Genomic DNA, 26,705 nt, shown 5'->3' with positions numbered 1-26,705 from the left:
TTCATATTTCTCTTTATTTTCAACTTTCTCACCTCTTTTTTCTTTTCTAACTCTTTACAACAATTTCTCACAAGTTTTTCCTATTTTAAATATTTTGTTTATCCATATAATATATATTTGAAGGTAATAATTAGGTTTTAAAATTTAAAACTAAAAGTTGTACAACTTAAGAGGAGAATTGTCTTTGAATTGTCTAAGACGTTGAAAGAGTCAATGAAGTATTCCGGACGTTATTTTCTTGCATACAAATTTAGAAAAAAAAAAGAAAAAGAAGAAGAAGAAGTAGAAGAATGTGTTTTTGTGTTTGGTTACTAATCATATATAGTCAATGCATCTAAATATTTACTTCCTAACTATGCACCAAAATTATTTGCTTAAAAAATATTTAATCTCGGTTAAAAATAAAAAGTTTTTAAAAAAATGATGGTTTATTATACTTTAATTTATCAAGACGGATAATTATTAAATCCAAAAATTGTCGTTTATGAGGTAGCAGCCATAGGAAAATCAGAAGAATAGAGTGCTTTTTTAGATGTTTTACATTTAAATTAGAGTGAACGATGTAATGTAATGTTTGATTATAGAAATGTCTTTTTCATCAACCTCTCTCTAAATATATATAAAGAAAAATATAGGAAATGGTAAGTATTATAATGATTACAGTTTGTTTGTTATGGATTAATGATTGGTATTATGTTTTCATCTTATATTAGGTATAGAGTAGAAAAGAATATAATTCCAACCAAACACACTTCTTCTTATTTAAGAGGAAAGAATATATATTGGCGTAGGTGTAAAGAGTGGAATAAATGGGCTGCATTCCATTAATATTATAAAGGATGGGAATACAATTTCCTTATTTTAAATATAAGTTTACAACTCCAATTGGATATAACTTTTCCAAATTTCCGACTATTAAATTATCAATAATAATTTTAAAAATAAAGAAAAGAACTTGTACCTTAATTCCTCAAGTGGATGCTTAATTTATCTTTTTATTTTTCTTATAATTGCAAAATATACGCACACATTAAAAGTTCGAACATGAGAGCTGTCATAGAGAATTTATGTGCCAAAATTTACATGCGTTGGGACATGAGAGGTGTGCGGTTGGCTCGGCTCCATCTTTTTTCTTGTAAATTTTAATGAATATGAATAATTCTTGTACGTAGCTACCTATTATTTGGTTATTACGGGTTGAAAATATATAAGTAAAATTTCACATTAAAAGATGGAGGTAAAGTAGGACTAGTTTGAAACAAAAAGTGATGATTGATGAAAGCAAGCAAGACAGACGCAAACAAATCTTTGGCCGCGTTACTTGCGATTTGTACTAGATTTGTGGGGACTTATTTCACCATACCAAACAATTTCCTCTCAATTTTATATAACTCTTTTTCTATACTCCAATCCAATTATGTATCATTATTTTTCTTCTTTTTATTATTTTGATTATCTTCAGACAAATAATTGAACAGTCTCAAATGTCATAATAAGCCAACTCAAATGACAAAAAGAAAATAAAAAAAACTGTGTTAGTTCAAATTGAATTTCTTATTAGGTCACACCTAATCAATCATATAACAAATGCTAACGGTGTGGTACGTTGATTATCCGTACATATAATAAATATTTTAAAATATATTATAAATAGAAATAATTAGAAGGTTGAGGGGCAGGTAAATATATGGTAGCCCGGAGGATGAGTCACGAAACAATTACCTAAATCCAGGAATTCCTCCAAAAGGGCTAACACCAAATCCAGCAAATATTTCCATAATACAAGCAAGCAAGCATGCAACTCCCGACAAGAATGAAAAATTATTGAATAGCAATGGCAATGGCAACGACATGCCCATGCCCATGCCCCTGCCCACCATATCAAAACCATCCAAATATACAACTGTTTGAATCACTAATTAAACCAGCATTGCCCAATGCCCACCATCATCATTCATGTTCATGCATGCTCCACCCCACCCCCACCAGGACAACAAAATACGTACATGTACTGTTCATGTTTCTCATCATCATCACTTAATTAATTTCCTATATATATATATATATTAATTTTTCAGTTTTAGTAGTTTAATTTTCCAAGGAGGGAGGGAATAAGCACAAATATATAAATGTATATATATATTGTGTGATCGATGAGAGATGGACGACCAGTTGTTGATTTTTGTACCTAATTTTATTATTAATGAATGTTGGAAAGGGTGTTCCTGAATCATGAGTATATTCTTCTGAACCCACTTTCATGAGAAAAGCCCTTTGAACCTTAATTACCTATGGACCATGAATGGGAGTTGGGGATAGGGACAGCGACAATCTGTAGACCCCAATTAAGTCACGGATGCTAGCTAGCTAGGAATTTCAGAACCTTAATTATGTGACCGTCCACAACCAAACCCCACCACCAACATCAACTTAAAATAATCTACACACAAATAAACCAATTTGTGTGTGTGTGTGTTTGACCATGTAATAAAGGGAATGAAAGGACATAAACAAAATTCACATGGTGCAGCAGATGGTTTTTTCCTTTATTCAGCTGAGGTTGCCATCAGAGGTTGAGCCCTGTTTTCTTCTGACAACTCCTGTAAACAACTACGTACTCTGTTTTTTCCTTTTTTAATAAATAATAATAGGAAAAAGAAAAAGAAGAAGACTACATACTGGTAGGGACGCACATGGAGCAAACATCACATGAATCCAGCAGAAATAATTACTTAACTTTCAAAGGGATACAACTGAATGATGGAAAACTCAGATGGGGCCGGCGGGGGACATATATGGATGCCCATACTACTACACACTTGCATGTAAGGTAAGGACACAAATTAAAACCATGATTGCATGTGTGTGTGTGTGTATGATCGGATGTATCTGGATGAATAAGGTAGTCCATCTGAATATGAATATTGGGAGGGGTAGAAACATACATATGACAGATGATGAGAATTAACAGTGCAGTAGGTAGGTACGTAGTAGTAGTAGTAGTAGTCTTTTCATGGTTTCTGCTTTCCGTATCTGAAATCATTTGCACATATTGCATCACCAAAACTATGTAACGTGCGCGTGCATGCATGTGTGTACAAATTGTTAAAGCTGTCACTCCCACCCACTTCATTCACTTGCATTTCTTACAATTATCAAAAAACAGATGATCAACATTATTCAAATTATTTTTGACTTTAACAAAGCATGCAATGGGAAAATTTAAGAGAAAAATGAAGATGAATAAGAGAGCGGAATGAGGAGTACATGGAGATGGGCATTCTCTGACTAGGGAATTAGTCGGAAGTTGTTAAAACCTCAGCTGTACACAGACGCCGATATTCGGTACGTAGTAACAAAACAACCTGTATAAAAAGAATCTTGAAAATGAGGTGGGAATCAGGAAAAACAAGGAATATATTTCTCAAGCATCCATTCAGGAACTCTACTTTGAATTGATTGAGTTTTGAAGAGAGTCCAGCTCCATATTCCGGCCCAACCCAAACGTCCATGTAACTGTTGTCCTGACCACCACCACTTAGGAGCTGTTGAACCAACACTTTTAGTGTTCCTTTATAGTGGCCACTCCACTTGTCTGTCTGCTGCTAAGTAATACCATTTCATTCTCTAACCATTTTAGTATGTTTTTTTTAACTGCTAGATTACAAATATATTATGTTTAGTATGTTTTTTTTAACTGGTAGATTACAAATATATTATGTCAAAATTTTGGCTATTGAGTCTTATTTTATATTTTCTCAAAAAAAAAAAAAAAACAAAGGTTCGTTTGATATATATATTATTGAATTGAATATTAAAATAAGAGAGTTACCCTATCATCCGACAGTTTACAATAAATTAATCGAAACATATGAAAAACTAAAATCTTACTCTACCACTCAAAGCACACACACATTTTCCCATGACTTTGCTCTTTTTAATTTTTTTTTATTATTCTTACTTTAAATTTACTTAATTGATATTTGATTATTTATATCTTAGTCTATTTGTCAACATATTTAGCTTTTGATTCCTTACATGAAATCAAATTTATATATTTTCTTTTGTTGAATTTGTAAATTGGAAGGAGATGAATGGTACGTAGTATCCGTCCATCATTGGTAACTTACCCATCTCAGTCCACCTACAAATGTTGTAAGAGAGTTTACTTTTGGGTTTAATTACTTGTCTACCACGAATCTAAATATACTTATATGGTTTCTCACAGTTTATTATTAATGTTTTCAAAATTTCATTTCTTATCCTTTCCAACACATATATATTTTTTATAGTTAAGAGGAAAATTCTAGTTTGGACCCATTTCGATCATATGTGAACTGCAAATATAATACATTTATTTTTTGATTGGTGTACAATCCATGGAAAGTAATTAATCATATGACAAGTGTAATACACTTGCTCTGTGATTAGTTTGATTTGGTCAAATTTAATTCGAATAAAAATTTTCCATAATATAGAAATTCACTTGTATTTAATTCAAAATTAATTCGAAATTATATACAATTTCATTTAATTTGAAAACATACTACTTGTACAAAATGCAGTTCTTCTCCCCCCAAAAAAAAATAGAAAAAAAAAACTTGCCATTATTTTTTCACATGATTAAACTAGTATATTTTGAAGAATCAAATATCTTTTTTTTTTTCATACTTGATGTTTGTTGAGATGCCCGTTACCCAATAACAAGAATACTGCACCAATTTTTTTATCAATCAAGCAATATAAAATGATGGTTTCATAAAATAAAACAAACATAGATAGAAATCATCACAAGAGAGACGAACTTAATTATTACACAGGAGTTGGTCCAAAAATTTTAAATATGACATAAATTAAGGATATCCTGCCAACCTCATCAGATAAAAATCTACGTAGTAGAAAAATTTCAGGTGATTGAGTACTTAGGACAGATAATTTCCATTTATTGAGTTAAAAAACCCTAGTAAATGAGAATCAATTTAATTTACAAACGTCAAAAATGGAGACTCAATTATCCACAAATGCATTGATTTGAGAATTGAGATACACCATGCATATATATGATATGCATCACTTCCCAGTTGAAAGAAAAAGATATTTACTACTTTCTACGGCACTCCTTTTCAACACATATATACAAAACTCGTCTCCCAACGGTTTGGATTTTCAAGATCTCTTTATGGGTTCAAATCTTGGGTGTGCGTGTGAACGGATGTGTGATCAACATACAAAGAAACGGAATCAGCAAAGACGACTCCAGCCACCAACACTTTCAGCCAGCAACAGCTTATCAATCATAACTTTCTCCCCAAACCTGTACGAAAACCTCAACGCTCCCTGCGAATTAACGCAACCCTTCTGCACAGGGAAAGTCAGGACCGCGCTGCCCCCAGTAGGTCTCGCACAATCGAAGAGCTCCTTCATGGACGTGTGGACTTCTCCGATGTACCTGTCGCCCAGCTTCCTCTTGCAGTAGAGTTTGATGACGAGCATCGTGTTGTAGGCTTGTAGCATTGGCTCGCTCACGGTATACCTCATCGTGAAATTCCAGGCGGGGTTTGTCTCCCCGTGCTTGTCCGTCGGGGTACGTTGTTCGTTCTCCCCCCCGCCGCCGATGGACACCCTAGCGTGCACTTTCATCTTGCAGATTTTGCGCACGTCTTCAAGATTGTTCGCTGATATGAGGGTTATCTCAAACTTTCTGCATTCCATGCTTGTGTACAAGTGTGTCGGAATTTCGTCTGTTCTTTTGTGTGTTTTTGTGGATCGGAAGTTGATGGTTATATATGTAGATGGAATAACATAGTACATGACTTGTCTTGCTAGACTTTTGTTTTTTTGATATAGATCCTACTAGACTAGTTGCATGGTGGAAGAAGAAGCCAAGAAGGACCCGATATGTGTGTGTGTGTGTGTTTTCCCTAAATACATTAATTTATTCATTCTTTTGTTAGTCCGCACTCACTACAAAAAAGTAATTCTAAGTAAAATTTTAATTAATGAAATTTTTATTTGCTAATTAGCTCAGTATTAATTTTAATGGTAATTTTTTCGTATTTGTAGGATATTTTTTTACATTGATTTTTGGATTTGTATTAGAATGAACCTAAATTTCACTTTTTATTTTATTTACTTTTTTAGAGGAGCAAAATAGGATGCAATAAATTATAGCGCCTTGCAGTTACTTATTTGATTTGAATTATGACTTTCACAAAGTATTATAGTATAATTAATGTTTAAATTATGTTATAATTTTGGGTACCGATAGTAAAAACAAATTTCATAATAAAAAATCGATGGAATATTAGTTTGATATAATTAATTATTTGCATATGATAAGTCTATGACTTAAGAGTGACAGTGGGAAGTTGTGTTGTACCTTCGTCACTCCTTTTCCTGAGTTGTTAATGTATATGGCTCATTGACCAACGACTTTTGTGCAGGAGAAATTATGAAAGTAACGGCGTTAGGTATAGAATAGCAGGATTTGTCCGTTTACTTGGACGTAATAAGTATCTTAATTCTTCTATTTTATATTAATTTCTTTGTCATATTTTATGCGGACGACTTTGTAATTAATAATTATATAATCGTTGGACAATCTCTCACGCTTTTAAATTTTTAAGCATATCTGCGGACGTGTTCATTAGGGAAATATTTATTGTGTTTGAGTTTGTTTTTTCAGTATTTTAAAGATAGAGAAGAAAAAAAATAAAAATACATAAGTATGTGTTGGAGATAAAGTATATGTTTGGATTTATTTTTAAAGGTAATTTAAAATAAGTGGTGTATGTTTGATGTTGAGATTTTAGAAATATAAATCACTTTTCATTGTTAATTTATATTTTTTTATATATTTATATATAAATATCGTATGTTTAATGTTGTATTTTTTGGAGACCAAAATTACTATTTATTCTTAAATCACTATTATAACAAATGTATTACACTTACCGTATAATTAATTTAGATTGAATCAAGTCAAATTCGGTGTAGAATTTGCCATCCAATGTGGGTACATTCTCTGGGAGGCAAGTCAAGTGAAATAAAAAGTAAAACTTTGAGAGTGAAGTAATTTCAATATTTAAAGATGATGGCCACTTCATATCCTGAAAACATAAAAAAAAAAGACCATAAGATGTCTTGTCTAGATGGCTACAACTCTAAATTATGAAGCAGAGAATAAACCCAATCATATATCTTCATGAGTTGAAATTATTTGGATCAAAATGTATCACCAACAAGCCAATTACCGTTTTGAAATAATAATTAAATATAATAATAGTTTTTGAAATAAAAAATAAACACAAATACATTGAAAAAAATAAAATTTAAATATGTTGTTTTTTACAAAAAAATTAAATCGAGGACTTACAGTGGGAGTTGTATCGTAATAACTCTTAGTTCAAAATTGCAAACTAACCTAATTGCATAATAGTTATGCTTGTTTTAAAAAAATTATACGCCCTGTCTTAAGTGCATCGGGTACTACGCAATTTTTTCCAAAATAAGACAGTTGTCGTTCGTTTAGTATTGCACTTGTACTAATAAACACTTCGACCAACAATAAAAACTTTACTGAAATAAAGCTCAAATCTCGATTGGAAATTGAGAGCAAAATTAGAGAGAGCTTGTGAATTGTGTTATGAGTTGTCATATCTTGAGACTAAAAACACAACCACTAGGGCAAGCAACAACACGCAAGTGAGGCAACTCCATGTTCAATCTAATTTTCATAACACCTCATACACAATTTTGATATTGAAATTAACATAAGAAATTTATTTTTATAATAAACTTGCAATGTGGGACATAAAATGAGTGTAAAACCTAACATTTTCCCATTATATGCCTATGTGGGACAAAAGTAACTTTTCGAATTTTTCAAAATCTAATTTATGGATTAATACGTAATTGCATTCAAATTTTAGACCATTTTATTGTTACAAATTAGTACCCTATTATGTCAATTACAACATAAAATCCTCAGGAAGAAAATGAAGAATGTTCAATGTATTTTTATTTACATAAAAATTAAAAGAAAATTACAATTACGGTTCATAGCTCACATTCAACACATCAGAAAGAAAACAGAAAAAAAGAAAAAGAAGAGAAACCCAACAAAAAAGAGAACAGACGAAGCTAAAATCCATGTCAAGACTGCAAGCAAATCCCCTTAAGAAAGAGAAATTCATCTCCCATGAAAGAACTTCTTGTTTTTGTCTCCTGAATCACCAGACATCGTAGAAAACATCACCATCCTCGTCCTCATCACCATCATCATGTTGAACGATATGAACATCCCTGGAAACCGGCAAGGCCGGGACATCACCAGATTCATCATCATCATCGTCACTACATTTATCTCCTAATAACAGTAGTGCTCCTCCTAGCAACACCAAGAAACCAACCCCAACTGCATTCTTCCAACCGGAAGGCTTACGAACCAAAACCTTTTCACCAAAACTGTACAAAATATTGAGTCTCCCCTCAGCAGTTCCACCCACTTGGTAGCTCAAAATCTTATTAGCCTTAAGCCCCATGTCAAAAAGACTCTTTACCGGTATGCTCACTTCGCCTACAAATCTGTCCCTCCCTAAAGTTCTCTTGCAGTAAAGTTTGATGGCAATTCTTATGCCTGGTTGACGAACTGTTGACTCGCTTATTGTGTACTCTACCGGGAAATTCCATCTAGGATTGGTTTTTCCTTCCATGTCAGCTGGGGTTTTCTTGCTGGTTCTTGATTCTCCTCGGATTGAAACCTTGGCGTACACCTTCATTCGTCCTAAAGATCTGACATCTGGAAGGCTATCAGCAGAAACAAGAGTTATTTTGATGGTCCTGCACTCCATCTAGCTATATATGATGATATCCCTGAGTTGGGTGTACAGAAGAACTGATATATGTATAAACTTATGATATATCAGTTGTGGTATCACTTGTGGATTTATAGTTGAGCATAACCTGGTATTTGTTTTGAAACAGTTACAGTTTAGGTCTCCTCTGTACCCATAGTTTAGGTTGCTGACTTAATGTCCTGATATTTTTATTGTTTTTTTGGTAAACACCCCTTTGTTTGATTGGCCCTTGATCACTAAGAAGGAAAGTCAAGAAAATAACCCTCAAGAATTTGTCCAATCGATAATCAACTGACCTTGTCTTCAGTCATGATCCTCTACTCGTGTAACGTGTGATGTAAGAGAGAAAGAGAGAGAAAGAGTGCAGTGACATATCATGTAGAGTTAACTTCATAAAACCAACAGCAAAAGGAAGATGGGAAATGGTAAAGCAAAAAATGACTGAAATCAACACAGCATCGCAATCAGAAGCGAGTGGGCTAATTCTCTTCCCTCTTAAATTGAAATTCATTTCACCACATCATCATTCATTTCAGTAACTGCCAAGTGCTCAGCAAATTAGGGATGAACAAATACATGTTTAAATTTAGATGGAGAAAAACCCATCTGCAACTGGACCTCAAAGGGACACCTAATAAGAACCAACTCTGTCACGAGGAATCAAGCGCAATTCTGAGCCATGTTTAAGAAAGACGTTTCCTGAGAAATCCATTCAATTATGTGTGTCAGAGTTGCAAATCCACCAATCAAGCATTAGAATAAGAAAACACGAGTGCAGCATACCAACTTCCAGGAGCACCAGATGGCAACTACAAACTAAAGCGCCAAAAGTCCTAACATGTTAAAAAAACACTTAACTTGGGAGCCAGTTATATCCTGTTTAACCGATTATTCAGATTGCTTTCTTTTCGGTGGAATAGGTCTTAATTTAAAGATAACAATCCAAGTAGGAGAAGAGTAGAACAGAATCTTACTGTGATTGAGAATTAGTAATGCATTTGACGTTTAATTCTTGGGGACAAAATTATATGATCACATACTTGTGTACTTTCTTGATAAGTGAGCAACAAAGTAGCTAATTTTTTTTTTTAGATTATTCGTCATCTCATCCATTGAACTTCCAAATTTACAAAAAGTGGCACACATTTATTAGTGCAAGCCCACAATTCTGCGGAAATAATGATTCATGCAGAAAGCTGAAGATACAAGCACTTAGATCTGCAAGAGGCCATGACTTCTTGAAGTCGAAAAGGTAACATGTTATCTTCATGAGCTAGTTAAAGAAACACTTGAAAGCATAAACAAGAATATATTACATAAGTATGCAATTAACTCCAGAATATAATATCTACTACTTAAGACTCTATGGTTTACGCTCACTACTGCTAACAAGAGCATATGCAGAGAAAAACATAAAGGTACTCCTTAAAGTACTATTAATGTCGTTGTTGGAGTATGGTGTATGCAGAACATATATGAAATTCAAACAGAGGGAATAAATTTTTCTAGCAGCCAACAAACAGTATCATCTTTGTAATCCAATTCATGCATATGATATACCTCACAGAGTGACAATTCACAATGAGAACAACAAAGTAAACTAAAAACTAGACGAAGAAAATAAGTAGAAACCAAAATACCTGCACTTTGTTGAGGATTAATTCCCACGCCATCTGCATAAACAATAATCATTAAACAGTCAAATGCCGAAAAACCAAGAATAGCAAATTAGAACTTCTTAAGTTCTCTTTTCTTCCATAATAACTGATCCCAATTAGACCTCCAAATTGATAAAGCAAACTCAAAATTTAAGAATATCATCTCCACAGTCCTGACGTAAATCTCATCATCCAACGCCAAAAGGAGAAGGGGCAGAAAAGATCAAACTTTAAAGTTTTCTGGAAAAAGAATAAGAAATAAATCCATTGCGAAACCCAATTGTAAAATCCAGAAATAAAAATCAAAATTTAAGCAATTGCATATCCCCAAAGGAAAGAAAAAGAAAAGAGAAAAAGGTCACCTACCGTTTGTGATGATGGCACTTGTTTGAGGAGGCACCTTGAATTCCTCCGCAGCAAATTTTAGAACTGCTGTAAATGGAGCTGCCTCTGGCACGCTAAATCTGTTTTTCAATTTTCGACAAAAGAATGTGGATATGCATATTTAGAAGATGAAAAGATTATTGTAAACTTTGAAAGGGAGCTTGGGATCAGAAGTAAGGGTGACTTTGAACGACACCTTTCCTCCGCCGGCGCCACCGCTTGCCATGTTTTTCCGGTTCAAATTTTCTGTTTGTATTTCTTCTTTTTCTGGGCTTAGAGAGGAATGTAAATTGTGGTATTTATACATGTAGCTGCTTTATACATACGCGAGGATACAGCTAAATACCAAACAAAGACAGCCACGTTTTCATTCGAGGCCCTTTCTGTTTTTATTTGGGAATAATAACACTGGAAAAGAAAAAAAGAACACAACTTTATTATGAGTATTGGCCCAAGAACCCATTTTTCCGAATCCAAGTCAATCCGACCCGCCTGATATTAGAAAACGGGGAGCCCGATTTGCTAACCCCTTAGCCCCTTTCTCTACAGTCTTCTTCCACATTCTAGTTAGCTCCAATTTCCCAACAATCTGCTTTGATTCCATCTTTGAATCCAAAGGTGTTACAAGGTACAAATTTTCATTCGTTAATGTCTATTTTCTACTTTTTACATACAACCACACAGTCACACGCAAAACATTCATGGTAAGATGAAAAAAGCCGCAATCTTGAAATGGGATTTAGAGATATAGCAGAAACAGTCAGTACTGGGGCAAAAGCCCCTATTGGTTTACTTCAGTAATGTGAGGTGTTTCGTGAAAGCAAAGTAGAAAAATGCGAAAAGAGTTTTGGCAAACTGGGTTTTAGAAGTTCAGAAAGAAAGGAATATAAGGTGATTAATTGGGAGACCATTTCAACGTAAAAGAAAGGTTAAATCTTTCGTCAAATGTTCTTTACTTTCTAGCTCTAACTGATCAATATTCATATGGGCTACCAGGTCCGATCTTTTTGCAACATTGTATGAGGTTAGTTTGAAAAACTAATCTAATTTGGCAACTAAGATCTTCTGATATTGGAATCTACATAAATTTTTATAGGCATTGGGTCTAATTTATCCTGAGTATGAAAGTCTGTGTGCTTAGCATATAACTACAATTTAAAGTTTTCTGAAATAGTTTATTTTACAGCTCATGCACTATTATGTTGCAATAACTTAGCTGTTTCAGTTTTTTCAGCCTTGTCTGTGAATAGTATTCATAAAATTGTACAATGCTTTTGTTTTCTTGAAAAATTATACTTTATAAGCAAGATTTAATTATGTATTTAGTTGTATATTGTATTGCTTGCTTCTATATTTAAGTGACTGCAGTTGTAATATTTTGCGAAAAATCACATCTCTCATCTTTTTATTCCCAATGAGCAGCGCATTGGATGGCGATCTTACCTTGTGGAAGTATACGGATGACCTGGTTGGGAGTTCAGCCTCAATTCTTACCAAGATCCTCTATTACAAAAAGGCTATCGACATCTCCGCATGGGTAGGGATTTCCAGGAATCTTCCTTGAAATTTTCTTACTTTGGGGCTTTTTCATCTTTCAAATGCCTGCAATTTGTGATACCATTCCTGTTTTCGGATGTTGACTTCTATATTGGGAAATTTATGCTTTACTGGTTGGGTCTTTGGCAGTTTTATGCTGGTTTAATGGCTCACCTTTTCTTTTGTTGTTTAGCATGTTTATTTTCCAAGTGCCTGTAGCTTTTGCTTGTCTTTCGTAACACGTGGGGTTTGTTGGGAATATGTAGAAATAGGATAAGATTAATTATAGCATATGTTATCTGTGTCACTTTTGGTCATCGCAATTAATTAGTTGTCTAGGTTGCAATACTATCAACATTTTATAAGTTACGAATTTACGTGATCGTAGTAAATCCATGGCCAAAAAGAAGCTCGTTCTTGGCCTAGTATCTGCTCTTTTACTTTAATCTATATGGATTTCTTTCTCTCCCTAACTTTTCCCAAACACATCCGGCTTCCCCCCCTCTCTCTGTTTTTCAATCTGTATCTTGCATGCATTCGCCTTTGCATCTTATTGTTATGTAAACACACATGCAGATGCACTCGGACAAGACATAAAGCAAGTTTACTTTTCAGTAGCATTCTTTCTTTTTGCACATTAAGTTTTATCTACTCTTACTCTCACTATGTTTCTCTTTCTCTTTCTTTATTTTCCTATTTTAAGAGAGTCAATATATGTGAAGGTCGTTAGAGCATCTTCTGATTTCTTGCATGGGAAATGATATACTTTGTGTTAGGACTTCCTTATGCAAGGTTGTGGATCACTAATTGTGTGTAGTTTGGATTTTGGATGGACTTCTCTTCATGTCTATGCTCTCTTGTTTACTGTTTCCCTATCATTCTTGTTCTCATTTCATGCAGAATCAAATTCGTATTTGTAATCACTCTCCCATTGCTCAAAGTTCCTCAAAAAGTTGTTAAATGTACAGGCATAAATTCTATCACTTATCTTATTGTTTTGTTGCGACCAGTGCATCGAGCAGGATCAAGTCACTGGCATCACAAAGTTCAACATTTTTCTCTCCAAAATCCTTGAATGTGCTTTACAGTTCTGGTTCATATATCAATTCATGCCAAAGGAGACGAGCTCGTCTTATTGTTAGAGCTGATAAAGTAAGATACTTTTGGACTCTGTTGTTGTTTAGAAATTTTCTTCGCCATCTTCTAGTGCATTTTTAATAGTCACCCGGGCGTGCACACACACACAAACACATATATTTATTATACTAATAAATGGCTGATGGAAAAGGGGGAAAAAGAACTAAAGAAACACCAAAGATGCTCACACTTGCCTACTGAGGGCAAGATCTTTAGAGTCTAGTAGCGCAGCTATCCTACTACAACACTGTTGGAGCATTCTTTCATTCTCTAGAGAAACAAGTAAATTTTCCTCCAATTTGTCCTGCCTTCCACATATCTAAATATGCATTTGCAACTTTTTACATACAGGATTACTATTCTGTGCTGGGTGTGTCTAAAAGTGCAAGCAAGTCAGAGATCAAAAGCGGTTAGTATTAGCTTGACTCTTTTCCATTCTCAACTATTGTGCTTCTTTATCTCACTGACTCAATGTTGGTGAAGCTCGACTTGAGCTTTGACTTCGTAGGAAAGCACATCATATTGATTTAGTGCTCAACATGCTACATGCTGTTGGCTTTCTAGCTTAATTCATTCTAGAAATGCTCTACTTGTTGGTTCTTCATTCCCTCCCTAGACATCTATGGTCTTTTCTCCTCCAGGGAGCCACAAATGTGAGAATATTCTGGACCTTTGTTTTTATGTTTCAGCAGGTGCATCAGTGGTTTTTTATTAATTGGATCATACATATTACTTGTGAAGACAAATTGGTTCCCGTACATTTCATTTGCAAGAAATCTGGCTGCACTTCGGGTTGTGATGCCATTTTCAGAAGCTATCAAATTGTAGCATCTCTGGCTTCACCATGCTATTTACTTGATGCACTGAGGGAGTGTTTGCAAAAACTCCTACTTTTAGAGAAGAGATTTTAGTATAGAAAGTTGAAAGTTTTAGCAGAATTAAAAGTGGGTATTATTTGTGAAAAAGGTGAAAAGCAGATAAAAGTTAAATTGGATAGTGTTAAAAATAAATTTAATTGATTAAAGACCGTGTCCCTAAAGATGCTATCTTTTGTTTATTATTGCACTTGTTATTTAATTATTTTTTCACAAAAAATAATAAATTTTATTTCGCTTAGTATATTTCATGTTTAATTTTTTAAAAATATTAAAAAGTATATATTTAATAAAATAATGCTGCTACTAAGTAATATAATTGTTGATTAACTTGCATGATTGCCAAAAAAATATATATATGTTATTAATTAATCAAATAATAATATCTGAACGAAATAATATATTTAGATGATATAGCAAATAAATATAAAAATTTTAAAGTAGTAAATATGTGAAAGTGTAAATTTAATTATTATTAAATTATTCAAATTATTTGAAAACTCCAATGTCAACTTTATATATACAATTTTAAAAATAAATTAAAATGGTAAAGTTGATTAAGATTATTAGGGTATAGTAGTAAAAAGTAAAGTTGGATTTATTTACAAAAAAGCCAAAGAAGCTAAAAGCACCCTCCAAGGTGCTTCTAACTTTTGGCTTGGAAGCGCTTTTCATAGCTGTTTTAAAAGCCGAAGTTGGATCCCAAACACTCAAAAGTGCAGAAGCTAAAAAACGTTTTTTTAAAAACACTCACAAACACTGATCACTCTTCACCTTGAGAATCACCATTCAGATACTCTGAATGGAGCATGTTGTCTATGCATCTTTACTGTCTTCGCTCTTCATGTTGTATTGTTAATGTTTCTCTATCTACCTTAATTAGTTGCTCTCGTTCTCAATAATTCTTTCGAGCATCAGGTTTCCTTGAATATTTACTTCTGTGGTTTTATTACAGGGAAACTTTTTTATAGTTTCTGAACCAACAAATTCTTGATTTTAAAATTTGGGCCGGCTGCGTGTTGCAGATACGAGTTCTTTGGGTCATTTTCATTTCTGTTTCTCTTCTTCTTAACCATTGTCCCTGCATTTTGTACAATGTGTCTTGAAAAGTTAGAGGCTAACTTCAAGTTATTCATGCATGATAAGTTCATGACCTTATTAGTGTATTTGCACGGTTCCATTTGAATAAATCAAACTTATCTTGTTCTATGTTCCTCGCTGGTGCTATTTCAAATTGTCTTCCTTTCTCAACCCTCATGATAATTGCAATCCCTGATTGACGAAATATAAGAATCTGAATTGAACTTCATTTGTTTATTACTTTCTTCTTCAGCATACCGAAAGCTTGCTAGGAGCTATCATCCAGATGTGAACAAGTAAGTGATTATACGACACTGGTATTTATTTGGCTTTCAAGTGCTTGGTTGATCTTTGTTTGGTTGCTGTTATTTCAGTCTTCATTTTTTTGTTTAAATAAGCACTTCTGCTGTTCCCATATCGATGCTCAACCAATAATTGAATATGCTAATATGCTATTAAATAATAATAATAATTGAATATGCTATTCACGGTTGGCATTTCCTGGACCACTTTCAAGGAAGAATAAGTACTGAACGTACTGAATTAAACTGTAAATGAAATATTAGAACAGATGCTAAAACATTCGTTTTCAAAATTGACTTCTTAAGCAGTTGCCAACTTGCCATTTCTAACTTATGTAACAAGAAACTGCACTTTCATTCATCCTTCCTGATGAGACGAGTATCTTATGGAAAAAAATTGGTTGTTTATTCTCTTGTAATTTCTCAAATGATTTTCTGGGGATCTCACCTCATCCTAGGAAGAGAATCAAGTATCACTAGAAGCAGGGTTTTGATGGAATAGTTGATTGGAAGACATTAACATTGCCGTTATCTTGCTGGAAGAATGTTTCGCCTTAAGATAATACTACCCATAACTCTGCTCTTTTTAAATCTGTGTAAACAACCTTCATCACGTAGGAAGTTAGATGCACTAACCATATACAAAAGTCTGTAAAATCTTCATCAATGTGACTGGGAACATATGCGAGCTCTTTCAAGTTATGCCTTTATATACCGCGGCCATTTTAAAATACCATTTTGAAAATATGATATCTCAAATGCAGAGAACCTGAAGCAGAACAAAAGTTCAAGGAAATTAGTAATGCTTACGAGGTAGAATTTCAGATCCTTATAGCATTTACCTGGTTTACTTTGTTTGTCTAGCATGCTAGTGATGGCATGAGGATTTTACTAAATGATTAGAGACTTATAACAGGTTTTATCAGATGATGAGAAACGTTCCATATATGACAAGTATGGGGAGGCTGGGCTTAAAGGTGCTGGCATGGGTATGGGGGTAAGTCTTTCTGCTACAACAGGAAATTGGATGTCATTTGATAAGAGGAATAATAAATTAAATGAGAAAAATAAAAGCACTGGTTCCTGTGTAGTCGTATCTTCTTAGGGCATGTAGTCTGACATCTGCTGCTTCTAACCACAGGATTTTAACAACCCATTCGATATATTTGAGTCACTATTTGAAGGAATGGGTGGCATGGGCATGGGAGGAAGAGGCTCTCGCAACCGAGCTACAGAAGGTGAAGATCAAATCTATAATCTGGTTCTGAATTTCAAAGAAGCTGTATTTGGCGTTGAGAAGGAGATCGAAATAATTCGCCTTGAAAGCTGCAGCACATGTGATGGATCAGGGGCCAAACCAGGAACAAAGCCATCTAAATGCAACACGTGTGGTGGTCAAGGGCAAGTTGTATCATCAGCAAGAAGTCCTCTTGGTGTCTTTCAACAAGTCACAACGTGTTCGACTTGTGGTGGAGCTGGAGAAATATCTAGTCCTTGCAATACATGTGGTGGGGAAGGCCGAGTAAGGAAGTCAAAACGTATTACCTTGAAAGTTCCAGCTGGGGTAGATTCTGGAAGCCGATTGAGGGTCCGTTCAGAAGGAAATGCTGGCCAGAGAGGGGGCCCTCCTGGAGATCTTTTCGTCATCATAGAAGTTCGTCCTGATCCTGTTCTGAAACGGGACGACACCAACATCCTCTACACTTGCAAGGTTTCTTACACAGATGCCATTTTAGGAACAACAGTAAAGGTACCAACAGTAGATGGGATGGTGGACCTCAAAATTCCATCTGGCACCCAACCTGGAACAACCTTAGTTATGGCGAAAAAAGGCGTTCCTTTTCTGAACAAAAGCAATATGAGGGGTGACCAGTTGGTTAAAGTGCAAGTTGAGATCCCAAAACGAGTAAGCGGCGAGGAGAGGAAGCTCATTGAAGAACTTGCCAACTTAAACAAGGCCAAGGCTTCTAGTAGTAGGAGATAGGTGGGAATGACTGCTTCTCTAGCTTTATTATTTGCATATTTTCATGCTTCAGTAGTAGATGCTGAATCTGTAAAATCATAGGCATTGCTCTTCACATTGATCCATCGGTCAATCCATACAAGGCTAAAAGTAGCCTTCCAAATTTTGGGATTAATATCATGTCACATTAACGAACCAGAAAGATCCATACTTTTTCTATTTTCTGTATCTTTCTTGATTATAAAACTACAAATGAATTTGCAGCTACACTTTTATGCTACTCGATTTAAAAATAGAAATGAACATTTCTTTCGGAATAAATGTTTATACTTGAATGAATCTCTGGGGTTTTCCCTTATGGATTGAATTGGCTCAAAAAACTAGCACACCAACTTCTGCTCTGAAAGAACTGGATATGTTGTATTCAGTGATCAACAAATATTGGATAGAGCAGTCGTGATGATCAAAGCAAGAGCCATCATCCCCCACTTCCCACCTATTGCTGTCAATCCCGTTGATCCTCCGCACATCAATCTGTTGTTGTGATATGTACACACAGGTTGCTTCCTGCAATATTTCACCAACACCAGTACACAAACGCAATACATATTAATTAGCTTAAAATTTCTGCATAGTGCGTTCGACCCGATTCCATTATGATTTGATCAATTAAAGAAAAAAAAGGACGAATTCAAGATATTCAGTTTATACCTGGAAGAGCAGAAGGAAACAACGTAGTCAGTCCCCGAACACGTAAAAATGCTGGTGGGATCATCGTACGCATAACTATAAGCCGCCGGGCAGGCTTGCTTGAATCTTTTCGAGTAAAACGTTGGTTGGCAAGTGACCGGATTCCCGTAAACCCCTCTACAGCAATACTCATCCGTGTTAAACACATCACACGCGCTTCTACAAGCCACGTTCCTTCCTCCGTTGCCTTTCACCGCCAGCTCCGTCGGGCAATTCGGCCGTAAGTCGGTGTCGCAACCGGCGACGCTGCAGTTCCCCCTTCCATTGATGGGCGTCACCGCGATGGGCAAGTTGAACCCGTCAACTAGACTGACGTCGTAGAAGTCGAGAGCGGCTAGCGTGAACTCAGCTAGGGAGGCCGGTGGCTTCCCTGATGCGCTGCACTTGTAGGATGTGCCGCAGGCGCCGGTCTGGCATGAGCCGTTGCCGTTTCTGTCGAAGTTGCAGCCGGTTCTACCCCAAATGCGGCCGGTCCAGCCGACGGGGGCGGTGAATACGATGGTCTGGCCGGGTTTGAGAGTGAAGCCACCGCCGTTGAAATTCTCGCCGGGTGTTACGGCTGGCCAGATTGTTTCCTTACAGTAGTTTACAATGGTGAAAATTCTGGCACAGTCGGAGAGTTTTGGGTTGGGCGGGAGAGTGACCCCCTCGCCGTTGAAATTCTCGCCGGGTGTTACGGCTGGCCAGATTGTTTCCTTACAGTAGTTTACAATGGTGAAAATTCTGGCACAGTCGGAGAGTTTTGGGCCTGCACAATGTACATGGAACAAACTAATTAAAAAGCTTCTTTATTTCTTAGAATTACGTACAGAATATGAACGTACCAAATGCCCTTCCATTGGCATCATGAAAATAACGTCCTATAAAAAGCATATTTCCTAGATGAAGAAAACAAATGTGAGTTGAATAGCAGTACCTGTTGTAAAAAGAAGTAAAGTAAGAAGTAGAGGAAAATTAGTGAGAGGAGTTGCCATCATATTCAATTCTGGTTTATTACAATATATTGATCATATATATATATATATACACAGAAAGGAGGAATACGTGCAGAGGCGGGGAAGAGCAACCTGAATCCATACATTTGAAAAAGACTTGGTTTTCTTGGTAAAAAGAAGAGAATCATTCTTTTCCTATTTCATGAATCATTCCTAGAAGTTAATTACTTGATTCCCATTCTTTCTCACACACTTCACTACTTGAGTAGATATGGGCTTCCTTTTCAACTCCAAATAATAACCCATACAAAACAAACCGCCTACACTCCAAACTAATTAGCCCCATAAGGAACTCAAGCCCAATACTCCTCCCATACCATCTTCCGCCTTCCGCTACTCCACTGTACGCCTCTTTCTTTAAATTTAATATAATTATACATTATTTTTTTTTATTTAAAAAATTATATCTATTATTCCTAAGGTTCGCTTCAGTCAAATAAATAGGCTCATCCATTAATGTGTAAAAATTTATAAGAGTGATTTGGTCACGAAAGATTTATTTGACTTATATTAAGTTAAGATAATCAATTGAAGGTAAATATGAATTTTATCAAATGTTTTTTTTTTGTTAGTATCAGCAAATTTGATGAATTTTGACTAATAAAGTAGCTTATTTATTACATAAAAATAAAGCAAACATCAAGGATATTATGTGTAATTTTTCAAACTATAAGAGTCCATATATAATTACACCAAACTTTAAAAGAGAGTGGTGTAATTATCTCTTGAATTAAAATTTTTATTTCAAGTTCTATTTTATTTAATATATATAATATGTATAAAAAATAATATTATTTATTTTATTCAACAAAAAAATTTATATATTGATATTTAAAGTGTGAAATAAAAAAGTTCAATACATCGTTAATGTTCTGCTAATTATTAATAACAATAGTCGTTGTGGATCTATAATACATTACACAAAAAAAAAAAAAAATGCCCATCTATAACAAAAAAACCAGGGTAAATTATAATGAAATTATATGAGATTTGTCATAATTATAAATATTCCTTTACTATTTGAAAATTTATAAATATCCTCTTAAATTGATGATCGTCTAACAAATATCTCCCTATAATAGGCCATTACAAGGAATATTTGTTAAATAATTTTTAAAGATATTTATATTTTTTTCAAACAATATAGGGATAATTATAATTATGTTAAATTGCAAAATTGGTCCTATAGTATGGGTTAAGGCAAAATTGGTCCCATAATAATGGAACTGACAATTTTAGTCTTTTATAATTTAGAATTTATAACAATTTTAGTCATTCCAACTAAAAATAGTTGAAAATTAACAAATCAAATTAGGTTTTAGGATTTCGGTGTCCAAATAAACATAACTTACACAATCAGCATCCTACGTGGATATCAACATGGCAAACAAAGAAGAAACTTTAGTAAGTTAGCCAATGAGATGACCATGACATGGACAATGTCGTTGATGGAAAGGATTTGAGGGATATGTGTGCCGCAGGGAGGGGAACACATGGATGATAATCTTCCAACGAGATGATCGATGACAACAAAGATACATTGAAAACATAGTGGCGGAGTGGCGAAAAAGCGGCGAAAATGAAAATGGAGAGAACCACTAGATAGTGGATAAAAATAGATGGGTTTAGGTGCAATCGACCCACCAGAGAATGGGGAGTTGATTTGTTGTGGTTTTGAATGATTGATAGGTCAAACAACGACGTATTAAGAAGAGAGAGAAAATAGATATAGATTTTAGAACAAAACTATAATCAGTGATTGATGGTATGTTTGAACTCTGATTGGAGCACGCATTGTAGGACTGAATCAGGATCAGACGATGAGTTTAATGATGGTTGATGAGATCGAAAACTTGTTGGAAGATGAGGGTGCAGGCAGTGAGGTGGTGGGTAACCGATGGCCTCCTCATCAATTGACTTTCCCGCCTTTTGCCATGCTAGCATCTACGTAGAATGTTAATTATATAAATGATATCCATTTGGACGCCGAACCCTAAGTCGCAATTTGATTTGTTAATTTTCGATCACTTTTGGCAAAAAGGACCAAAATTATTATAAATTTAAACTATAAAGAACTAAAATTATCAATCCCATTTACAAGATCAAATTTGCCAAACCGTCATACATATATAAAAATTTGTAATTTTAATTTATAATTATATTAAAATTTAAGAGAATTTATTGTAATTTATCTTAAAAATAAATAGATAAAAAAGAAAAAGAAAATTGAAAAAAAAAATAAAAAAAGGTAAGGACAACACAATGCTTGGTGTTAACGCAGTAGGAGGGTAGACCCCTTTTCCTCTCTCTATCTTTATTGTGGTTGGATGGAATTGGTTGTTCCAGCTGCAGCATCCCACGACACGCACTTGTTCTCTATTCTATTCTAGTGCTCTTAAGAAAAACAAAAAAGACATATTTATCCACAACCAATAAAAGATTAGCAATTTTTTACAGAAAAATACAAAAAAATGGATAACGTATCCAATAATTTTCAACCATAGATCCCACAAACAATCTTCTATTAACGGCTCCACCGTGAGATCGCTTCTTCAGTCTTCACTCCCCCTCCATCACTGCTACTACGCCGCCCGTTTCGGAACCTCATCCACCTAACAACTTCAACAGCATTGTTGTTTTTTGGATAGTCTGAGATTCTCAGAATCTTACCAACTTTTTATAGTCATTTCTGATACTTACAATGGCGGATGCTGGGAGGTCGATCGGGACGGTTAAATGGTTTAGCGGGCAGAAGGGGTTTGGTTTCGTCGCGCCGGATGACGGTGGGGATGATCTCTTTGTACACCAAACGGAGATCCAGACGGAGGGTTTTCGGACTCTTCGGGAGGGGCAAAGGGTGGAGTTCAAGATCGATAGTAGGGAAGACGGACGAAGTAAAGCTGTGGATGTCGTCATTCTAGCCAGAAGTTACAAACCTGGCGGCCGACGTGGAGGGAGTCGTGGTGGTGGTTATGGTTATAACAGGGGTGGTAGAGGCGGGAGATTCAGCGGTGTTGGCCGTGGGGGTGATGGAGTTGAATGCTACAATTGCGGGAGGATAGGCCATTTGGCTAGGGATTGTTATCGTGACAGTGGGGGAGATGGTGGTTATATGGGATACGGACGCCGCGTCGGTGGCAGAGGTCGGGGCGGCGGCGGAAGAGAGTGTTATAATTGCGGAGAAGTGGGTCATCTTGCAAGAGAATGTCCAGTTGAGCAAAGTTGATGGATTATAAATTCATGTGCATTTTTCAATGAGCAGAATTAATGTTTCCTTACATAATGTTTACTTGGGTGTGATTTTCATTTTTTTTCTTTTTTCAAGAGGAAGAGTGGATGATGATAATGTCATCACTTCTCTAATTTTCTTGTTTCTCCATCATATATTCATCTCATCTTTATACACATAATTATTCTTTTAAATTCTCGGAAACAGTTGATCTTTTTTCCTTTGAAAATACCAACTTTAATTGTGATCTTATTATTGATTCTTGATTGATTTTACAAAGTTTTTTTTATTTTTTTTATTAGTATTTCATCTTTCTCGTATCCTAGGAATTCCTTTCCACTAAAGCACATGATCAACTCGATAATCTTGGAATACTTATTTCTTGGACATGACATTCAACTAGAAAGTTTATATAAATCACAAGAGAAAAAAGAGTCTATATCCCAAAACATATTTAGACATGATTAATTGAATTTGATCAAATTAAACTTGACAAACATTTCCTATACACACCTTCGTCTCTAATGTACATGAGTTTTTTACCTGGGACCCGATATTTGCTGCGAGGAGATATAAGAGAAACTTGCATCAGAGACAGTCCTAGTGCTGCTATGAGATGCATTGGCATCTGGATACACTATAACATCATTGGCTCCTCCAGTTTCTTCAGCCATAGAAACTCTGTCAGGCTGACGCCCGTAAAATCGCAAAAAGTTGAGTGACTCAATTCTTGGATTGCCTAAAGGTATCTCACCTTCCAACATTCCCGCAACGGTAACCATAGTCGGCCTCAGTCCTGGCTCCTCATGCACGCAGCACAACGCCACACGAACCAATTTCTCTACGTCTTCGTTTGTCACTCTGCCCTGCAGTCTTGGATCAACAAGCTCCAGATACCTCCCCTGCTCATGCATTTCCAGTGCATACAGCGGGAAGTAAACAAGCCCCTGTGCAGCTGATGCGAGGGAGCTTTCACGATCATAGCTACTACTCTCGTCCAGGCTATGAGTTTGTGCTCGGACCACGCAGTTCTTTCTTCCGCTTACAATTTCAAGCAACACCATCCCAAAACTGTAGACATCGGTTTTGTCTGAAATTGTGGAGCTTGTGAGCCATTCAGGAGCAAGATAGCCACGAGTCCCTCTCATTGTTGTGAACAGACTGGATTCTTCCCGGTTTAGAAGCTTTGAAAGCCCAAAATCAGATATCTTTGCCTGGAAATGATCATGCAGGAGAATGTTTTCAGGCTTGACGTCACAATGTACAATCTTATGCTCGCATCCACTGTGCAAGTAGGCGAGCCCACGTGCTGCCCCTAGTGCAATATCAACTCTCTCTTGCCATTCAAGAACTGGTCCACTGCCAAAGAGGGTTTTATCAAGTGAGCCACGATTCATGTACTCATAGACCAGCAGCCATTGTCTTCTCTGAGCACAGTAGCCTTTTAACTTGACCAAGTTCACATGGTGAATGTTTCCAATAACAGCAATCTCAGTGCAGAAGTCCTTCTTACCTCTAAGGCCTAAATTTGTTATTCTCTTTACTGCAACATGTGTTTTATCGGGGAGACTACCTTTATATACAGTACCAAACCCACCTGTTCCAATCTTTGTCTTGAAATTTTCGGTCGCTATCATAAGCTCTTCGTACTCAAACCGCAACGGCAATCCCGAGATCGAAAATTCCAGGTCCCCCGAGTACGAGGAGCTTGAGTTGCTCCTCTTTTCCTTTCTGATGCTTTCAAGCCTATATCTTCTCCACAAGAGAATTCCAATTAGAAAGAAAAAGAGGATGCCACATAGTGGTAACACCACAGCAACTACTGGAAAATGCACTGATTCGTTGACGAAACCACCAAAACTCTTTCGTGGAGTTCTAACCACGGTTTTGATAAATCCTAGTCTACCATTACTTGTAGATCTCACCATCATCGATCCCAGCTCATTTTCCAGTTTGTAACAAGAACTGGTAGAGTTGTCGTAGAAAAACCCCAAGCAAGTACAGTCTTGTGAACAGATATCTTGACACTGTGATAAGTTCACCCCATAGTTTGCAGGCAGAATGAAATCATTTGCAAAGTAATCCACAGCAAAGCCGAGTTGCAAGTAAGAAAAACTTGAAGAATTCGAGTAACTGCTGTTATTAGTCGAATTGCAAGAAGCAGGCAATGAGTAAGAGCTATCAGCCGGAACACAGCTAGTTATATTATTTGAGGTTACCCGGAAACTTAATGGACAAGAACACACGGGGCTATCGACAGAAACACCGCTACTGCATAATCCAATCTTTCCACAAATGATGGGGATACGGCACTCATCAAGAGGCCCAACGAAGTCCTGCTTTTCAGCCGCTCCTGAGAAGCTACTGACAATGAACCGACCAGAGTCGTCCATCTTTGCAATTCGGAATTCAGATGGAGGTAAATTTACCTGAACTATGACTGCAGATCCATTTTGACCAAAGAGATAGAGGCCCGTTCGATTGATTGCCATGAAGTCGACTGCATAATTTGAGTTCACATAGGCCTTGGTCTCCATTGACAGTTTCCAGTATGTGAGGTTCTTCCATTGTAGAATAGCATCAGAAACAGTCAAACCAAGTCTGTATTGACCTGTTGATAGGTCATCACTTGAGACTGCACTTACGAGCACAGTCTCTGTATGCAATTCTTGTCCGATCACAATTGTGTCTGTGGGATTATAAAAGCTTTCCCAAAGGGTATTATTAGATTGATCAAGCAACACAAGGTTTCCTGTTTCTGTCAGCTCTAGTGCAGAAACTAATGACTTGAACGGTGGAGTAGACCATCTTAAACTTCCATCTTCTTCTCTTACACTGATACCTTTGGCGGTCAAACTCATAATTCCTGATTCAGATACGGGAGAATCACGATTAGCAGACCATATAATGGTGTTGGATGCCGTGTGGATAACGCACAAATAGAATCTAATTTGTTGAGCACCAGGATTAAACATGGCAGCCTTAAATGTACCATTGGTGGAGGACAAGAAACTCCCTGCAGCATCAACAAATCTCAGATTCGATGCATTAAAATTTGGGTATACGAATTCTGTGGATAAAACACTGGAAACCAGAGCCACAAACAGGGAGAAAATGTTGAGAAAGAACAATAAGAACTCCATATATTGCGCGGACGAAGAGAAGAACATAAATGAGCTTGGATTACAAAGGTACTGGTAGTTTCAAACTGGTCTGTCTCTGACTTTCTCCATATCTTTGTCCACCTCTCCTCCATCACTTCACGTTGACTAATATAAATCATTCGTTCCTGGTAATGAATCAATCTCTTTTCTCTGTCTTAACCAGCATGACAAAGACCGATGTGCCTTACAGAAACCATATAGCAAATAGTTTATGGTGCAGATATCGACTGGTGCAAACATGCTTCTTATTATATATATATGTAAAGACTGCAATGTCATGCTCTATTACATCAGCTCTATTATTCTAAGATTTAGTGCACTCCCATGTCTAAACAGAAACCGTTTACTTTGGATTATAGTATTGCACAGGACACAGCACATTAAGCATCACTAGTTTCTTGCCAGACTACACTATGTAAGATACTGATGTTGTACTAGTATAAACAGATTAAACAATGGGATCAACCCGAAAAAACCAATTTATAAGTGTTATCTTAAAATTCAATCACTGAATGTGTCAGAGAGTCGAAAACCCAAAAAAGAAAAATAAGTTTGAATAAAGATTTGATGAGAGAGGCATCTAGATAAGAAATTCTAGAGGCATCCGCAGTTCAGCTCAAGTACTGCGGCATATGCTGTGAGAATTTGGGGACTTAAGGGAACAAGGACGAGTGCCCTTGTTATAGGGACATGAAAAACTCCAAGGGCCAACCTAAGTGCCCTTCATCCTTGGATGTATATTCTAACAGTTATATGATCCAATTCCATATATGT

General features: G+C 35.9%; 6 protein-coding genes across 6 annotated transcripts; 2 read left to right on the top strand and 4 right to left on the bottom strand.

Moving 5' to 3' along the window:
• On the bottom strand, positions 4,821-5,878 carry LOC105159610 (protein SRC2-like). Its single transcript, XM_011076724.2, has one exon. It carries the CDS (start codon positions 5,809-5,811, stop codon positions 5,242-5,244), a length of 570 nt encoding a protein of 189 aa, XP_011075026.2. The 5' UTR covers positions 5,812-5,878; the 3' UTR covers positions 4,821-5,241.
• Positions 9,326-11,268, bottom strand: LOC105159492 (ubiquitin-fold modifier 1-like). The gene is made up of 4 exons (XM_011076570.2): positions 11,047-11,268; positions 10,883-10,980; positions 10,499-10,531; positions 9,326-9,557 (listed from the first exon to the last, which is right to left on the bottom strand). Exons 1-4 carry the CDS (start codon positions 11,205-11,207, stop codon positions 9,490-9,492), a joined length of 360 nt encoding a protein of 119 aa, XP_011074872.1. The 5' UTR covers positions 11,208-11,268; the 3' UTR covers positions 9,326-9,489.
• Positions 11,382-18,012, top strand: LOC105159491 (chaperone protein dnaJ A6, chloroplastic). The gene is made up of 8 exons (XM_011076569.2): positions 11,382-11,528; positions 12,323-12,437; positions 13,447-13,588; positions 13,925-13,982; positions 15,782-15,824; positions 16,595-16,643; positions 16,747-16,827; positions 16,972-18,012. Exons 2-8 carry the CDS (start codon positions 12,331-12,333, stop codon positions 17,812-17,814), a joined length of 1,323 nt encoding a protein of 440 aa, XP_011074871.1. The 5' UTR covers positions 11,382-11,528; positions 12,323-12,330; the 3' UTR covers positions 17,815-18,012.
• LOC105159609 (thaumatin-like protein) lies at positions 17,883-19,166 on the bottom strand (the record flags this gene model as incomplete). Its single annotated transcript, XM_011076722.2, has 2 exons — positions 17,883-18,360; positions 18,505-19,166. Coding segments are annotated over 2 exons (798 nt in total), but the record flags the coding sequence as incomplete, so codon positions are not given.
• Positions 21,898-22,943, top strand: LOC105159490 (glycine-rich protein 2-like). Its single transcript, XM_011076568.2, has one exon. It carries the CDS (start codon positions 22,240-22,242, stop codon positions 22,762-22,764), a length of 525 nt encoding a protein of 174 aa, XP_011074870.1. The 5' UTR covers positions 21,898-22,239; the 3' UTR covers positions 22,765-22,943.
• On the bottom strand, positions 22,839-26,238 carry LOC105159608 (G-type lectin S-receptor-like serine/threonine-protein kinase At5g35370). Its single transcript, XM_011076721.2, has one exon. The coding sequence runs from the start codon at positions 25,935-25,937 to the stop codon at positions 23,307-23,309; it is 2,631 nt and encodes an 876-aa protein (XP_011075023.2). The 5' UTR covers positions 25,938-26,238; the 3' UTR covers positions 22,839-23,306.

This window comes from Sesamum indicum, linkage group LG3, assembly GCF_000512975.1.
Source record: "Sesamum indicum cultivar Zhongzhi No. 13 linkage group LG3, S_indicum_v1.0, whole genome shotgun sequence".
In the NCBI taxonomy this organism is placed as follows: Eukaryota; Viridiplantae; Streptophyta; class Magnoliopsida; order Lamiales; family Pedaliaceae; genus Sesamum; species Sesamum indicum.
This window is presented reverse-complemented; position numbering and strand designations above follow the sequence as displayed.

Excerpts from the sequence above, each read along its gene's own strand:
- LOC105159608 (XM_011076721.2), bottom strand. The coding sequence starts at position 25,937 with ATGTTCTTCTCTTCGTCCGCGCAATATATGGAGTTCTTATTGTTCTTT.
- LOC105159491 (XM_011076569.2), top strand. The coding sequence starts at position 12,331 with ATGGCGATCTTACCTTGTGGAAGTATACGGATGACCTGGTTGGGAGTT. Across the intron at positions 12,438-13,446 it reads CTATCGACATCTCCGCATGG|TGCATCGAGCAGGATCAAGT; the intron begins GTAGGGATTTCC and ends TGTTGCGACCAG. Across the intron at positions 16,828-16,971 it reads GTGCTGGCATGGGTATGGGG|GATTTTAACAACCCATTCGA; the intron begins GTAAGTCTTTCT and ends TTCTAACCACAG.
- LOC105159610 (XM_011076724.2), bottom strand. The coding sequence starts at position 5,811 with ATGTACTATGTTATTCCATCTACATATATAACCATCAACTTCCGATCC.
- LOC105159490 (XM_011076568.2), top strand. The coding sequence starts at position 22,240 with ATGGCGGATGCTGGGAGGTCGATCGGGACGGTTAAATGGTTTAGCGGG.
- LOC105159492 (XM_011076570.2), bottom strand. The coding sequence starts at position 11,207 with ATGTATAAATACCACAATTTACATTCCTCTCTAAGCCCAGAAAAAGAA. Across the intron at positions 10,981-11,046 it reads CCCAAGCTCCCTTTCAAAGT|ATTTAGCGTGCCAGAGGCAG; the intron begins TTACAATAATCT and ends ATTGAAAAACAG. Across the intron at positions 10,532-10,882 it reads AAGTGCCATCATCACAAACG|ATGGCGTGGGAATTAATCCT; the intron begins GTAGGTGACCTT and ends TTGTTTATGCAG.